The 18,271-nt window shown below is 44.3% G+C and overlaps 1 protein-coding gene across 1 annotated transcript; it reads right to left on the reverse strand.

Annotated features, from left to right (window-relative positions):
- Positions 1-690: 690 nt before the first annotated feature.
- LOC136534463 (uncharacterized) lies at positions 691-1,008 on the reverse strand. The gene has a single exon (XM_066526887.1). It carries the CDS (start codon positions 1,006-1,008, stop codon positions 691-693), a length of 318 nt encoding a protein of 105 aa, XP_066382984.1.
- Positions 1,009-18,271: the final 17,263 nt, after the last annotated feature.

The raw sequence follows: 18,271 nt of genomic DNA on the forward strand, positions 1-18,271 counted from the left end.
GAAGGGTTCAGCTTCCATCGGTACCTTTTTAGGTTGGCGAACATTTCTTCGATGTCGGCGATGAGATTATCAGCGGTCTTGGACATGACGACCACATCGTCGATGTAAGCTTCGACATTGCGGCCAATCTGTGGGTCGAGGCACATCTGGATTGCCCTTTGGTAGGTCGTCCCGGTGTTCTTGACTCCAAAGGACATGGTGGTATAGCAGTACGCACCGAAAGGTATGATGAACGACGTCTTGATCCGGTCTTCTTCCTTAAGGGAAATCTAGTGATAGCTGGAGTAACAGTCGAGGAAGGAGAGTAGTTCATAGCAGGCGGTGGAGTCTACAACCTCGTCTATCCGAGGCAGACCAAAGGGGTCTTTATGGCAGTGTTTGTTAAGATCAGTGTAATCAACGCACATTCTCCATTCTTTATTCTTGTTTTGAACGAAAACAGGGTTTGCTAACCACTCAGGATGATACACTTCTTTTTATAAATTCGGTAGCTAGGAGCCATTTTATTTCTACCCTAATAGCCTCCTTCTTGTCTGGCACGAATCATCGGAGTTTTTGCTTGATCGGTTTGGTGGTCGGTGAGACATTCAAGGAGTGCTCGATCTTCTCCCGTGGTACCCCTGGCTTGTCTGTAGGTTTCCAAGTAAACACGTCGGTGTTGGCACCTAGGAAGGAGATGAGCGTGCTTTCCTATTTGGGGTCGAGGTGAGCCCCAATCTTCATGGTCTTGGAGGGGTCGTCGAGGCTGAGGCCGACTTTCTTGGTATCTTTGGACTTGGCGGAGGCGCGAGGAGGTTCCAACGATGGGATCTCCAGGTCGTTGGTGGGCACCGTCTTAGCATCGGTGACCACACTGGCCATCTGGATGGAGAGGTCAGTGTCTTCAGCGAGGGCGAGACTCTCTATAGAGAACATAGCATAGGCGATGGAGAGGTTGACCTGTAGGGCCAGGACTCTTACAGGCGAAGGCATCTTCAGCACCAGATAAGTGTAGTGCGGTACAGCCATGAACTTGGCCAGAGCTGGCCGACCAAGTATAGTGTGATAGGTGGTGTTGAAGTCAGCGACGTAGAAGTTGATGTGCTCGACGCGGTAGTTGCTTGCCGTGCCGAACTATACTGGTAGGGTGATGTCTCCAAGTGGTTTGGAAGCCCTGCCAGGTACCTCGCCCTAGAAGGAGGAGTCTGAGGGTGTGAGATCTGTTATCCCGAGGCCCAACTTCTTTAGGGCTCCGGCGAAGAGGAGGTTCAGAGCGCTCCCACCGTCGATGAGCACTTTTCTGAAAAGCACTTTCTGGACGGTTACGTCGAGGATAAGGGGGAAACGCCTTGTGTAGGGGATGTTCGCCCACTGGTCGGCCCTGCCGATGGTGATGGGGACCTCAGACCAGGGGCGATAGCTAGGGTTGGCGGCGGCGTCTTCTGTGTTGACAGCGAGCACTCGGCGAGTGGCGAGCTTCCGTTCTCTTCTGCTCTTGGTGGAGGCGAGGCCCCCAAAGATGGTGGTGACCACCTTGTCATGATCCTAGAAGGCATTGTTATTGCCCCCAGGTGGTCGGCGACCTTTGGCTTTTTGGCCTAGAATTCCTTAGCCAAGCCGAGGCAATCCTTCATCTTATGCTTGGCGTTCTTGTGGAGAGGGCATGGGCCATCGAGGATCTTCTTGTACTGCTCATCGTAGTTGCGCTTGGCTCGAGGTTCGTCGACAGCGGTGATGATATGGTCTAGTCGACGGTGGCGATATTGACTAGACTTGTAGCCTTCTGGCCGATCACGGCCACTGTCCCGATGGTGACTGCGGTCGTCGTAGCAGCGATCGTTGTGGCGTCAGTCGTCGGGGTGATTGTCGCTGTGGCAAGTTGGGCGATGAATGCCTGAGTCCTCGTTGAAGCGCACTTCGGCTTCTTCGGCGTCGACGTACTGGTTGGCGGTCGTAATCATCTCGCCAATCCCCATGGGCGGCTTGCGGTTGAACTTGGAGTGGGGATCATGGGGATGGAGTCCTCAGACGAAGGCGGTGATGACCTCGGCTTCCATGATGTTAGGAATAGAATTCCTCATCTCGGAAAAGCATCTGATGTAGTTACGGAGGAGCTCGGACGACTTCTGGTAGATGCGGTTTAGATAATGCTTGGTGCCCGGCCGAGTGCATGTAGCCATGTAGTTGTCGGTGAAGACCTTTTCAGCTCCTCCTAGGATCCGATGGAATCCGGGGCAAGTCTTGTGAACCAGTTCATGGTGGTTGGTGTGAGCATAACAGGAAGATAATTCACCATGACACTGGTATCTCCTCCGGTGGCGCGCATAGCAGTGGCGTAAGCCTATAGCCACTGAGTGGGGTTCATCCTTCCCTCGTAGGGCTCGACCCCAGTGATTTTGAAACCACGAGGCCACTGGAGTGTTCGGAGTGCCCTCGTGAAAGCTGGGGGCCCTTTGGGGTTGTCGGTGTCATGATCTACAGCGTTGCCGGCATTGAGCGGCTCGAGAGCTGAGTTCGGGTTACCGTACTCTTGCTCGTACTCCTAGCAGCAGCGTACTTCTTCTTCATGGTGACCGAAGCAGCGTTCGTCGATACGTCGTCGCGCATCTCGGAGATTGTTGAGGTGCACTCGGACGTCCTGGTCGACCTCCTGGTCATGTTGGCAAAGGTGCTCGACGCGGTTGTCCCTAGCTCCCCCCTAGAGGGGTTGCCTATCGTCGCGATGTTTGTCGGTGAAGCGGCTTGGGCGGCGATCGGATCTTGGCATGGCTGATCGGCGAATTGAACTTATGGAGTATGAAGGTCTCTAATCCTGGTGGATCTCATTGACCTGACAGTGTGCCGCTTTAAGCATGGCGGTGACCTTGGCGACCTCTAGTGTCTGCGGGAGCCTGGCGAGCTCGTTGGCAGCCACGACCAAGTTGGTGTTCGGGGTCGTGTAGACGTGGCCGTCAACACGGAGAAATTTGTCGTCGAGGTTGCGGTGGAGTTGGTGTGGCCTTCCTTGCGAGTCAAGCTGAGCCTCGGCCATCGCAAGGGCAGCCTCATTTGCTCGGCGCTGCGCGTGGTTGACGTTCCGGTTCTCGCGAGCGATGCGTTCCTCCTCGGTTTCACCATTCTGAGGGGGGCTATCGATGCTGACGTTGAAAATTCTACCTCCACAGAAGGGTGGGAGAGGAAGTTGCTTGGTGGTGGTTTCGGCGAGGGTCTCCGTAGAGCTCGGAGACTCAGAGTCCAGATTCTCCTCCAAGATGGTTTGGAGGGATGCTTTAGGGCGTCGGCCGACGTGCAGCATGTTGACAGCCGCGCGGGAGCTGGTCGACGAATTTGGCCCTTAGGGCATCTTGGTAGGTGGCGGCAATGTTGGTGAGCCCGAAGGGCAGAGCAGCAACCCTAAGAGTTTTTTAGCAGCCTCCGACAGATCTGGATCGGAGGGTGGTCGGCGCTGATCCAGAGTGTCTAGAGCCGATTCAGCGATGGAGAGGCAATCGGTGACCTTCTGACCGACCTGATTGATGGATGCGATCAGATCATCATCGTTGATTTGCCTCCTCTGTAGCGAGGAAGCAGGCGGCGAGTTGTCGATGAAGGTGACCTCGGAAGTGGTTCCGAGATCGAATCTGCCGTCGCATGTGTTGGGGTGATCGGCGCAGAATCGATCTGCACCGGCTCGATGAGCTCTCCGACTCCGTCAGCGTTGATGATCCATGAGATCGATCCGACCGTGAAGATCTGGCCGGGCTGTGGGAGGGACGAAGAGCCTACGGAACGTACCATCTTGTTCAATATAGAAACAGCACGCACTTCCCTACCTGGCACGCCAACTGTCGATAGAATATCATCCGCAGTCCTCCGAGGGGTATCCCACAAAGGTAGATTGATCGGCAGAGAGGCGTGTAATCAAGAACAAGAAGGCAACAGAGACACACGAGTTAGACAGGTTCAGTCTGTCAGTATGACGTAATACCCTACTCCTGTGGTCTGTTGGATTGTATTGACTATCGTATGATATTGCATGTATTTGGAGGGGGTCCCTGCCCGCCTTATATAGTCCGGGGGACAGGGTTACAAGTCGGTTAGATCTAAGAGATAACCGGAAAGTAATAACAGATTACAGGAATCAAGGGATCATACGTATTCTAACAGATCTCGTAGTATCTTCAGGATATCTTCCCGATGTCTTGCGGGAGATGCCGAGCAGCGTCGTGCCCCGTAAGGCTTCGTCTTGTGAGCTGGGCCGCCCCTGGGGGCGTAGCCCATGTGGTATGCCGTGGGTATCCGGGGTTGTACCCCCCACATATGGTCTGCTAACTCATTTCCTCCTCTCCCTGCCCCCGCCGCACTACCTCTCGGCTCGCACCCGCGAGTCGCGAGTCCCATGATTTCTCGCATCGCATCTCGTCCTGCTCGTGTACCCGTACCACAGACCAGGCGCTCGTGGCCCCGCACCTTAGCCTTCCCGTCCCGCTCGAGCGCTTGTGACTCCCTCTGCTTCGAGTGCAGTGGCATGCGCTTCCAGTGCGGCGTCAAGGACACCGCCTTCAAGCGTGCTGGCTGGCGTCGGCCAGGAGCAGCTCCTCCAGATCCAGCTTCGAGCTCCTCAGGGGCGAGCGTGCCAGCCTCCTCCACGCCTTCTCTGGATCTGGCGTCAGTTTCCTCGACGGCGAGCACGCCGGTGGTCGCCGCCACGTCCCCTGCCTCCTACCCTCCCGACCTCCCCTTCACCTCTCTCTATAGGCAGCTGATGGGCCATGGGCTGGCCCGGTGAGCTTCTGGGCCTAGGCTTTTCGGGCTGACACGGCACGAAAAATGGCCCGGAGGGCCGTGCGTGGGCCGTCGGCCAGGCACGAAGGTCTAGTGCGGCATGGCCCGGTGGCCCGGCAGGCCCTTCTGTGCCTTGCCCTATCGGGCCGTGCTTGGCACGGGCCCATGCCATGCCGGGCCGGCGGCCCGTTTGCTCATCTTTAGCAGTGCTGCCGAATAGTACATGTTTGCACCGACTACAACAGTTGTTATTAATTTTTTCTTTTTTCATTCATTATTTTATTCTAATTAATTATTTTATTTTTATTTTTTATTCCACGAGATATATGTGATATTTACGTAGTATACATGTGATGTGTTCTACGATGTATTATGAAATGCTCATGTAGTATAGATAGAATGCTTTGTTATTATCTTTGAGTATTCATATATTACACGAGATGTTCTATGACATGTATTAGGTTGTTTAAATAGTATACATATGATGTTCATTTTAATTTTCCTCTACCACGTGGCCTTTTATTTTTATTATTTTTATTTTCCCTTAGTTTGTTCTATGTTTCATTATTTTTTATTGATATTATGTTATGCTATTCATCTATTTATCTATTTCTATATATTTCAGCCTTTGTTGTTTCTTTAAATTTTCACATAGATTAATATTAATTGCACGAACGTATAATTTGTTCTCCTAGATTTAGAATACTATTATTGATTAACCAGGAACATTTTCCTTCGAAGGTGGAACATTGTTTCCCAAAACTAGAACATCGCTCTCCTTAATAAAGAAAAATGTTCTATCTTTGATGAGGTAAATGTTCGTTAATAAAATTTATATCTATATGGTCTTTCGTCAAAAGATTTATTGTAAGAAACACAATGATGTGATCAGAATTTAATTTAGATGATTGGCTTTATCTTAATTTTTATAAAAAACAATGACATCAGCACGTGCATGCAAGTTGCTAGTCTCCGTGCACTGCTTGTTGTGGAAACACGAACACGGACTGGAAGATTAAAAAAAAACATGGGCTGGTCGGTGTGGCCGTGCGGGGCTGGATGCTCGAACCCGATGCGTCCCTGTTGCGGGGTGTTTTCTTTCTTCTTCTTTTCCTGCGACTCTGCGAGAGAACTAGTGAGGTGACCTCATTCCATTTTTGTTCCGAGTCGATGTTGGCCAGTTGCCCTAGATGAAAAGGACACATCCTCCTGTTCTTCCCCACTTGCTCAGCTATCATCACAGATCCAGCCAAACTCGTGACTCGTGAGCCGTCCAAATGCATGGGACGTGCAGGTCGTCGTTCCTGGTCTAACCTGGTCACCTGCTGATCAGCTGCTCACGATATCTTTCTTTCCATATAACAAATATTCCTTTTATACGAAAGATGTAGCCCTCAATAAGATCTATATCTAAAATTAAAAATATTTTTATGCGACATGAAATAAGAAATATATTATTTTTTTGTTGGGGAGGTACCCAGCACCGCTCCTCCCCTAACCCTCGACCTGGCGCTGGCACAACTAACCCGCCCTCGTCCTGGCCACCACCCCACGACGAGGGTGCCCTTGATCGGCTTTTTTCATCCGTGTGTTTAGGGGGGCACGATCGAAGGTCAGCTGCGCCGAAGGAGCGTGGCCAGAAGGTCGCAAGACGGTGACGGCGAACAAATCCTCGCTGGGGGCGCGCGAAGGTCGTTACCTGCCGCGGGAAGGAACCGTCCTGTCAGCAATGGGACCCGGGAGTGGTTGGCTAATGAAAGGAGATTACCGCCGTACCCCTGGCTCTTGTATAGCGTTTACCGGCTAGGGTCTAACCCTAATGTAATTCTACCGCGTCTCCTGGTATGGCCTATAAATGCCAGGAGTGCTCGTGTAAGAAACAAGGTCGAACTTTTCTGGATAAATTAATGGGCATTTAATCCACACTTTTCCATCTCCTTGTTTTCCTGTACCCTTGCTCATTCCTTCACCACAGTCTAGTCACTCACTTGTGGGAAACCCTCGGCCTCTCCCCCATGTCTCTCGGCGAGGACGAGAGGTTATGAGTGACCCCACATTTTTCAAAAAAAAAATGGATAAGCTTTAGTAAACGATTAATATGCCCCTTAATTTTGTATTATTTTCTTCATCACTTTAACAATCTAAAAAATCTTCAAAACTAAAAACTTGTAAATCTCATCGTCAGCTACAACTTTGATACTATAAAAAGTATCTTCATTTGACACCCTTTAAGAAAAAAGGCGATAAGCCTGGAACACGATTAATATGGTACTAATATTATTTTCTCAAGTATCTAAACGGCCTCAAATGTTTAAATAGATCTTATTGAGAGCTATCACTTTAATATAAAAAGTATCTTCATTTGACACCATACAAAAAAGATATTATTTTTCTAATGTGATAAACGCTAGTATGCAATTATTATGCTGCTAAAATTTTATATTATTTTTGTGAACATATTAGCGTTCTCAAATAAAAAAACTCAAAACCTCCTCGAGATCTATAATTTTTATATAAAAATTATTTTCATTCGATATCGAATCAAAGAGTTATAAACTTTCTAAAGTTGAATCTTGCCACACCACTTCCGGTGGCATGACTAAACAATACTGTCAGGGTATAGCGAGTTGCGTGACAATGTTTTTCATGTACGAAACATCGTCTTACGTGACAGATCTTGCCACGCGACAACATAATTTTATCACGTTAGCCGGACTGGTGCGACCAAAAGAGTTAGATCTAAAAAGAATATTAGGCACAGTTATTATTAAACTATTAAATAAAAAGGACTAAAAATATAAAATAAAGTCCTATATATGGCGGGCAACGCCCACCAGCCGCACCACCGCACCAACGCTATCGGTCCGACCAAGAGCGGCAGCCAGGGATCTGGTATGGTCTCCTGTCCCCCAGTCTCCTCTTCCTCCCAAATCCTCGCCAGTCGCCGCCCTACTCTTACGCGCACAATGGCCTACGCGCCTCAGGCCAACGAGCCGGAGCTGATCGCCGTGCCCGTCGATCACGTTCAGCGCCGCCTCCTCTACGCCGGCCGCATCTTAGTTGCCGGCGGCTGGCTCGTCCTCACCTACACCATCAACAACCGCTCCGCGAACGCCGAGCACGCGCTCGTCGGGCTCGCGCTTCTGCTACTCGGCGTCTTCCTCATCACGCTGTCGCCGGTGGCCAACCAGTTCCCAGCTGTGGCAGGGGCCGGCGCCGCCGTGGCCGACGCCATCCTCTTCTACTTCTTCGCGCCGGCAAACTAGTTCCCGGGGCCTCCCGGCCCGGGAGTCTGGGAGTCTGGGACGACACGTCTGTATCGTTGCATGGCCACCTTGTATGGATTGGTTTGCATTGTGTTGCCCTGTTTCGCTCTGCTTCCATTTCCATGGGTGTGCGCACCTCGTGGTTTGGGCATGTACTTTGCTTAATAGTTAATACTTCCACAATCAAAGGCCTGCTATTTGCGAATTTCACTTTATGACCTGTTTGGCAGGATTCTGGCTCCTTAAAAATGGCTCTGGTTTTGCCTTCTCTGAAGGAGTAGCTCCTCTGGAGGAGAGGAGCTGAAGCCGTTCTGAAAAACGTTTGTCAAAACAGCTCCTTCGCACTAGACGACATGAACCCACAGCAAGGAGCCGCGCGAAGCTCGTTTTTGAGGCTTCTCCTGCGCAGGCAAAAAATGGCTCCGGCTCTTGACCGGCTCCCCATGCGGAGCCCTTTCCAAAACAGGCGTTTGGCACAGCTCCTGCAGGAGCCGGAGCTGAAGCCCCTGCAGGAGCCCTGCCAAAGAGGCTCTTAGTGTCATCGTTGCTTGTCTACCTAATTTCTTTGGATTTGTGCAGTTCATTCCACTGTAAAATTGGCTCACGAAAGCGCCGTGGAAGACAGAATTTCAAGGTTTCCGCATAAAAATGTGCTGATTATAGCGAACTCCAGCGCTCGAGTTGCCTGGATTTGACAATCCAGTTACTTTCTTAGCTCTTTCTTTCATGTACAAAACCAACTGTCAAGAAGAATCTGTTGACGTCACAATTAGCCAATGCAAGCTGCAGCTCTAGGGCTCTACCGAAGCAGCGCAATTCAGTCATCTTATATTAGAAATTAGATGTAAATTTAAGAGATGTTTTAGTTTATTCTTTATAATGACCGAGGTGAGTAATTTACCTGCAAAATAAGGTTTTAATTTATATCACCCTTCAAAAGTAATTTAAAAGATCTGTTATCTAAAAAAAGTAATTTAAAAAGATACTTTATATTATCTTGTATAATGGTAGAGGTGGGCCATTTAGATGCAAATTCATGGCAATTTGTATATTTTAATTTTAAATAATAGCAAATGTTGGTATTTTTTGGAAAATAAAATAAATCCATAGCAAGATTTTTCTTGCAATAATGATTAGATTGTACCAAACATGCCACATATTTCTGATTATTTGATAATTTCTAGAATTTACAATTTTCTCTTAGCAAATCTCACGAGAACAAAATGAATAACTCGTTAGAGATTTCTAATTGGTAACACTAAAATAGGTGTTATATATTTTTCTATAAATTTAATTATATCTATAGAAATTTAGATTAATACTCTCCATCTCAAATTGTAAGACAATTTGGTATTCTAATTTCTAGTTATATTAATTTTTACTACCCACCTAGATATACATTACATTTAGATACATAGTAAAAAGTTATATACCTAGAAAAACAAAACAAGTTAGTACAATTTAGAATGAATGGAGTACAAGATGAAAATATTCCTTGATTGGTTATTACAATATTACGCACTAGTCAAAGCAGCAAAGTCATGGTCATATATGTGAAATCTACTCTTCAGAAATGTGCCACTACGATATGATCCATTTCACAATACTTGCAGCCGCTACCAGTACTGTGAGTTATAATCGTTGGTGCAACACTCTAGTGGTTCAGGCTGGAAATCCAACTCGAACATGTGCGTCTCAGCCTCTCACGAGTCACGATCGGCGTCAGCATCGCCCTCTCACTATTCACCAACGCGATTTGCGGTGTGTTGACTGGAGGTGGGCGCCGACGACCTCTGGGAAAATGGACGGCGGCGAGGCGGGCGGCGAGGAGAGCTCCGTTCAGTCGATCTCTCTCGCGCCCCTTCCGCCAGAGCCGCCGGTTTGGAGCAGCAGAGGGGCGGCGTCTACCCCAGGGAGACGTTTTCGCGACTCACGTGAAATCGGTTAGGGAGTCAGGAAAAAATTACTAAACTGCCCATAAGTATAATTAATTAATTTTTTAATCATTAACGACTGTAAATGGCTTTCAAGGGAAGCACAGTAACAAAGCTCCTTATTTAATACTTAGTGTTGAATTATGTTTGTAATAAGTACAATATCATATTTAACAAACGCCTAGAATTGGATCCTGACGAATAGTGAGTGGCTGATCTGCATGCACGCATGCGTGCAGAACGGCCCAGAGTTGGATAAGAATGAATCAATTGTCTACCGACGCATCCACCCCTAACCACATAACTACTTTTGCTTTGAGAGTCACAAAGTTTTTTTAGTTAGGGAGTACCGGAGCAGAACTACTTTCATAGTTTTATTTTTTTTAAATGCCAGAGCCGTTTTTCCTTGTGCCACATTGATCTATAGTGTCGAAGGGTAGTCTACAGTGCTTTCGGAGCCAGCTCCACCGTGTTGACGGAAATCAATGCGGTGGGTAACAGGAGGGCATTTTCGAGGTGGATCCAAACTCCGACAGGCCCAACAGAAGTGAGCCCTTGTTTAGTTCGCAAAAAGTTTTTCCAAAAATTGCTACAGTACCTGTCACATCAAATCTTGCGGTACGTGCATGGAGCATTAAATGTAGACGAAAATAAAAACTAATTGCACGGTTTGGTTGGAAATTGCGAGACGAACGTTTTGAGCCTAATTAGTCCATGATTAAACATTAATTGCCAAATAAAAACAAAATTGCTGCAGTAGCCAAATTTCGCACTTTTCGCGAACTAAACGCGCGCTGACTTGCGTTGCGTGGGCATGTTATGTCCTGTCCTGGGTCCCTCTTGTCCTTCTTTCTTTAGGCCACGTTCGTTTGACTGGGAATGAGTTCCACGAAGGATTCCTAGCTGGACCGGTTACTTTAATTTATAGAATTGCTATCTGTTGTCCGTGCGTTTCTTTTGTTGGTAGCACATGATTTTTTGCTACGTTCATCTGGCGATGGAGGGCTGGGAGCGCTGGTTTTGGTGGAGAGTGAGGTGCCCTTTCGTTGTCTGGCTGATGCGTGGGTCTCACTGCTACTGTTTGTATTTTGGAAGTCGCGCCGGGTATCCGATGGGTCGCGTGGCTCCCCCATTTCTCTCGCTCACATCCTCATTTCTCTCGCTCACATCGCCGGGTAGCCGAGGGGTCGCGTCCCATTTCTCTCGCTCACATCGCGGCGACGGCAACCCTCTCCCTCCCGGCGCGGTGACCAGGCGGTGTATCGGCAGCAGCGGCGCCTCCTCCTGTTGATCTGCTCGGTGACCTGTCGACTAGCTGCTTCCCGGTGCGCTGGAGGCGATTTGATCGGCGGAAGCGGCATTTGCTCCGGCTCGTTCTTCTTCGTCTCGGACTCGTTGTTGAGGTTCGTAGTCGATCCCGTTTCTGTGTTGGTAAGATTGCTGGGTCTCAAATCTGTTGGATTCCGTTCCGATTTGGTTTGGGTTTAGGGTTTTTTTGGGTTGTGTTTGTCAATTTGGTTGCGGCAGCGGATGTGGTTGAGGATTAGGTTGCAGCCGAATCCTCTCCGTATCGCACGGTGGCGCTGGCAGGCGGCGGGTGGGTTGGAGGTTGTCCGCGGCAGGGAACGGGTGGGGCGGAGTTGTGGGTGGGGGCGCTTTCCTTGCGCTTCGCTTCCCACTGTGCTGTGGTGCCTCGCTCAGGCGGTGGGTGGGGCGAAGCTTCTTCGTCCTGCATTCCGATGAGCTGTGGGTGAGATTGTCCTCCTTTTCATGTTGGCCAGGTCCTTGTGTCTGTACCTATCGATTTAGAGCAGATATGGTTTGTTTGTAGATCTCGTTTTGATGCATTGCTTGTTGTAGATCTCGTTTTGATGCATTGCTTGTTGTTGTCTGTCGATGAACGGATGCGGGCTCTGTGTGGGTGAGGTTCGAATGCGTCTAGGGTTTGTTCTGTTAGTCCTTGTTAGGGTTTCTTTAGATTTGCTGATCTATTATGTTCAGTCTTTTACAGCTGTGGTTCATCTTCAGTTTTTGAATTTTTTTCTGAATGGTGGTTTAGATTTTTGGTGAATTTTTTTTGTGAACTTGTTAATTAGGGTTTGGTTTGATGGATTGTTCTTTTGTGTTGTTGGGTTTTGTTTGATGTTTATGAGTTATTGAACTCATGATTCAATCAGATTCAGTTCTTTTGTGTTGTTTCCTCTGTTGCATACACGGTTCAGTACACTCTGTTGTAGTTTCAGTATGTCTATTTAGTGCTTTTAGTAGAATGTATTAGTCTTAGTGTGTGGCATCATCACTGTCTGTTCATTTGTTGTTCTTGCTCTTTTAGGTAGTGAAGATTTGGTTGAATCCACGATGTGTGTTTTTATCTCAATCAGTTCCTCCATGCTAATGTGTCCTTTATTTTCATGTTTTGTGTGCACCACAGATAGAAGCATTGGCAGCTTTTAGGCTGTTCTTCCCTGGTTTGTATACATCATGTGTCATCGTTTTTTTTACCTTTTATATCTGTGATTGGTTTCATTGTTGTACATCAAGCTTGTTGATGGCTAGTTGACATCCTGATTTTTTATTGATGGCTAGTAACCCTAGCTTGCAGAGATCCAAGGCTTAGAGGAGGGTACCCACTGAAGGCTGTCAGCAAGGTAATAATATTGTAGCGAGTCCTATCATTTCTGTGTCTTGTATGTTTGTATGTTTTTAGTTGTCCCTTTTCAATTTCTATCAATTTCACAAGAGACTTGAATTAAGGTGATTCAGGACTGCAAGCTAATTACGGCCAAACTAATGATTTGTCCCAATGTTAAAATGATGATTTGTCTTGTTAGATCTGCGTGAGGATAAATTGCATTGCACTGTACCTAGGCCAAACAGGTAGCCTTGTTATGGCTTACAAGAATTTTTGTAGTGCCTCTGATCATGGATGAAATTAGCTGTTTGTGTGTTAAAACTGCAGAATTGTTGTCCTTTTCTTGATGCAATGATATCCAAATGGGCCAGTGCGTGCACTTCATGAAAGCTTTTTGCATGTCTATTATAGTCATATTGACATGATTTTTTATCAAGTAATTATGATATTGACATGATTTTTGAACTTCTATCTTTGGTCCAAGAATTGAAGTAGGATAGGCTGTTAATTCAACAACTGTAAATGTAATTCATGATATCAAAGTCATGAATAAATTCAGCAACTTTACATTTATGATTCGGTAGGATGCTTATCATCCAGTATCTTTTTTTTGTCATTTCTTTTAAAGTGCCTGTTTGATTATATACTTCTTTTTACAGACATTCCATATGGTCCCTTGGTAAGATTGTATACATCAATTTTCAGTTGCCTCTATTCTTGTCAACATTGGTTGTCCCTAAAGCAAACTGCATTAGAATTCTACTGAACTGTGATTTTATTCTATTACTTTATTTAGAAGCATCATTTTCTTGATTGCACATTTATTAGTAGTAAATTGCACATTTCAACTACTGCAATTATGGTGTGTAACATATGCAATATCTGTTCTTGGAGCATGTAATTTTAGTTAACTTGGAGCATGCAATTGTTCTTGCTTTAGGGCATCGATATTCTTCTGGATGGGCTATTTGGGACTGGATAGTACATTTTTAAGGAGTGCATCTCATTTCTATTTTAATACAAGTCTTCTTTTTAAGGAATAGATCTAATTTGGCTTGATACAACAATTGTTTCCTTAACTGTAGTGAAAATGCTGGTTTTGCTTGCTTTACTGTGAAAATGTTGGTTTTGCTTGCTTAACTGTAGTGATACACCATTTTCCTTAATTGTTTCCTTAACTGTGAAAATGTTGAATTCTGTTATGCTTACTGAAACTCTACGGAGTTTCAAAGAACTTTGCTAAAGCAATATTGTTAGTACCAAATCTAAAATATTTTGCTTGTTAGTACTAGCTGCTACTTACAGCTTTAGCAATCTGTTCATTTCAGTCTTGTTCTTCTTTATTTAGTTTTTTTTAGAATTTCTATGTGTATGGATAAGTATCCTTGATATATTTATTGAAGAGTCTCTATTTTTTCAGCGCTTGTTATTTTAGTACTTCATAATTGTATGATATGTCATTTTCAAGCAATGGTGATGTATTGTTAATGTTCAGTTTCAGTGCTTGTGATTTGCTATTTTATTTTGAGCAAATTGTACAACATTGCGGTCTGACAGAGATGATGCAATATTTGTAGTTCCTAGTGAAACACATTGATTTAATATTTTCATCTTTGATCGTTTGAGTTTAGATGGACAGGTGCATGCGGAGCTCTTCATGTCCCCCTATTATTCAATCGTCAGCTCCTCGCATTGAAAGGGAACCTATTTTAGTGCCTTTGAAAGACGACGATGTCTATGCTATCTGTTGGGTGTCTTAGATATCAGAAAAGAGGACGATGATGAAGCTGCTTTAGAGGCTGCCATGGAGACACTGAGGGTGCTGCCTTGTATGCATGTCTTCCACAAGATATGCATTTTTGAGTGGCTTGGTAGCGATAAGTCGTACCCTCTGTGCCGATATAGGTATCCTAGTGTAAACAATGGTGATGATGTTGAGTTGTAGTTTGGTTAGTTGATATTATAAGTATTGGTTTTTTTATGAATACCAGCTATTGCTGGCTTGTAATTATTATATTGAACTATGATATATAATATATTTGGCTCTAGTTATTTCAGTGATCTTAGAGTTTCAGGTTATTTTTTTAGGAAGGCTCTCAGTTATTTTTTTATTTGTTCTGTAAGCGTCCAATTACTTTTCGAGCTAGTTGTTTTGCTTCTTCTTTTATTGGCTGCAGCTAGCAACGAGGTCATTAACCAAATTTTTTTGTTATGTTATGTAGCCATGGATGATGATTTATTTCTTTCTGATGCTGATTCTGGATATGGTGAGAGTGAGAATGACTTTGCTATGAAGTCTGAAGAAGAAAACAACTCTGATTCTATGAATGTTGGCGAGGTACTAAGTTCACTTGATTTTGTTTTGTTTGTGCACTTGTGTATTATAATAATATGATATATGTTGTTGCCTTTTTTAGGATCGAAATCCCATAGATGATGATATTGATACTGCTGAGATGCTGAAGACTTTCAAGCATGTGCAGGAAGCTTTATCTGGAGTATGTTCTGAAATTTGTGTGGTGAAGATTCCTGTATTTAAATTATAGCGCAGTTGTCATCCTAGGCACTTCGTGTGCTGTTCTGTTTCCTGTTTTTTTTGTACTATACTTCTGTGGGTTGTTTCCCCTCTTAATGAAACATATGCATAGCACATTCTTTAAAAAATGTGCTTTATATCAGCAAAAGTTAGCTCATTCTAACGCATAGTGAAGGTTGTTTTAAAGTACTCTTTTGGGGCATAAGCATTAGTTGATTTTGTCTGTCATTGATTAACAAGTAGGAAAATTAAGCACTAATACCAAATACTAAAGTTGAACACAGGGAGTTCCAGGGGGTGTCAGAATATCAATTGTGCACACATGCCACATGATCCCGCACAGCAAATATCAGAAATATTTAGATTAATAAGTATTTTTTCTTACAGTTTTCTAAGTTTGTTGGCAACAAAGGGAAATCAAGACGGTCTGGCGTCCGGGTGCGTTCTGGAAAGGTAAACTCAATACCTAACTAATCTTCTTTTTTGTTTGTCACCATGTTTACTAAATTCAGTAGCTTAACTGGAATTTTTATATTATTTTTTGCATCGGTTTTCAGATTAACAGAACTGTCAGAGGCAGGGGTAAAGGGAAATCAAGTGCTGCTGCATGTACATCAGAGAGAGCATCCTCTAGGTTCAATAGTAAGTATTTTAGAGAGATAATTATGAAATTGGATGAGCGTAAGAAGAAGATTATTTGGGATCAGGGTTTCAGTACCTTGCTGGAGTATGATGGTTGTTCTGCACCTAGAGGCTTTGTGCAGTGGATAGCAGATCAAGTTGATTTGAATTGTTGTGACATAGTTGTTGGAGGGAAAGTGATCCCATTTTCTGCAGAGGCAGTTCATCTTTTCTTAGGCCTTCCAATAGGTGGTGAAGACATTAGGGAAAATCATAATGACTCTGCAAAGACCAAGTTTCTTTCTGAAATCGATGAGGCTTCTCTGCCTCTGATCAAGACCTTTGGCGAGAAGTTGTTAGGTGACACTTTGTCAGATGATGATGTGTTTCGGTACTTTATGGTTGTTGCTTTGTCCACTTTTCTGTGAACAAACTCTAGTACTCTTCCCAGCCCGCAGTACCTTGGTGCTTTGATTGGTGTATCTAAGGTGAAAGAATGGGATTGGTCCAAGTTTGTGTTTGATTGGTTGTTTGCTTCGATTTCAAACTATAGAAAGAAGAATAGAAGCACTATTGGTGGATGTAGATATTTTCTTGCTGTAAGTGTTTCTGTATTCTGTTGTTTGTCTTGGATATGTACCCTATTTTAGTGATGTCTTTGAAATCTTTTGTAGGCTTATTATCTTGATTTTGTCAACTTTGGAAAATGTAATGAGCTCCCCCCAAATCTGCCAAGGATCCTCTGTTGGAAGGGCTCGATGATTAACAAATATGCTTCTTATGATCGTGTGTCTAGTGAGAAGTATGGAAAGCGCCCGGTAAGTCTTGGTTTGAGGTTTTATAAGTGTTGTCATGTTTGTTTTGTTCTTGTTTAGATTACTGACTGACTAACTGTAATTTTTTGTGTAGGTCAAATCTATTGAGGAAACTTGTTATGCTGAATCTTTGTTACCGGTTGATGCTTGTGCTTCTTTTAGGGATTCTCTGTATACTGATTGTAGATTATTTGATGAACAAGTAGGTGCCTTGTTCAGTTTGTTCATGAGTATTTCATTTAGTTTAATATTTGTGTGGTTTAGTTCATTGCTATTTTAATATGCAGAATCCGCAATTTTTTCCATTTTAAATTACTATTAATTTGACATGACAGGACAATGAAGCTTTGTGTGGCATTTTCCAAGAACATCACACAGCACATGGTTTTAGGAGCCCTGATAAACTTGTCATCTCAATGTTCTAGTACATGAAAAACCGTCATGGTCATGTAGTTGATGATGATCCACTGCCTGAGAATTCTGCTGCCGGAATCCCTTCTCCAGCCAATGTTAGTCACAAAGATGATGATGCAATGGCTCATGAATTTGAAGCCCCAATGCCTGCTGCTTCAACTCATACCATTGTGGAAGATGTTTTGGATACCACATTGCCTGCTGCTGGTGTATTTAATGTGGAAGTTGTTGATCCCACAATGGCTGCTGCTACTAAAAATAATGATGAAGAAGTTTCTGTGACTAAAAAAGTTGATTCAGATAGTGCATACAATGTTTTTGGTAGTGACAATTGTGGTGTTTCTCAGGCAACTATAATTATTTCTTCTAATAACTCATCAGCTCAAGGTACATAAAGTGTTTTTTGTAGCATTTTTTCAGCATTGAGTTAACTTTGTATCTCTTGTTCATACTCTTATGAATATTTTTGAGGTGCAGATTCAGGTAGAAGGAAGAGGAAGAGGAAAAACTATGCATCACAAACTTCCACTCCTGATAGTGTAGCTTCTAGGACTCGATATGGACTATCTCAAGGTCTTGGAAAATCCCCTCTCAGTTGCAGAAAAGATGATTATGTTGAGGTCAATGTTCCTACATCTTATTCATTTTCCTTTTGTTTCGTATTTTCTAAATTGATGGATCATGTGCATTCAAAATTTTCCTTTTGTTTTGACATGCTTTTTACTGTAAATGGACATTTGACAACACCAGTGCCCCATTGGATTATATGTATTTATTTGGTTTAAAAAATAGAACAAGTGCTAATCCAATGTACTACATACAGCCATAACTAAACAAGTAGCTTAGAGTTATACTTCTCAACATTTCACTACTGTTGTGCATGAAACTATCTGAATCTTGTTGCATTGCTGTAGTATTTCTGTTGTCAGAAATTCTCTGAATATAGTTATACAACTGCTATGTCTGAAACTCTCAATTTTTCAATCCTTTACAAGTTTGCTATTTGCTGTTGTTGCATTGCTGTAGTATTTCGTGTGTTTAATACCATGAAGGGTTCTTGCTACTGCATACTATAGCAAAGTTGTAGCTGCACCAGTCTGTTTGATTGTATTTGTAGATCAGCAATCTGGTTTCTTGCTTGATTTCTTCCAGCGGTACACATGCAAGGTGCCTTTTTGGCTGATTTTTTTGCTTCGGCAAGTCATTGTTGCTTCTCATGTAAAGAGTTCAATTTTCACTTATATTCAAGCGATTGGCTGGAAGGAATTTCTGCAGATTGAAAAACATATTATTATTAGCAGTAAATAATA

Source organism: Miscanthus floridulus, unplaced genomic scaffold (assembly GCF_019320115.1).
Source record: "Miscanthus floridulus cultivar M001 unplaced genomic scaffold, ASM1932011v1 os_1960_1_2, whole genome shotgun sequence".
NCBI classification, from domain to species: Eukaryota; Viridiplantae; Streptophyta; class Magnoliopsida; order Poales; family Poaceae; genus Miscanthus; species Miscanthus floridulus.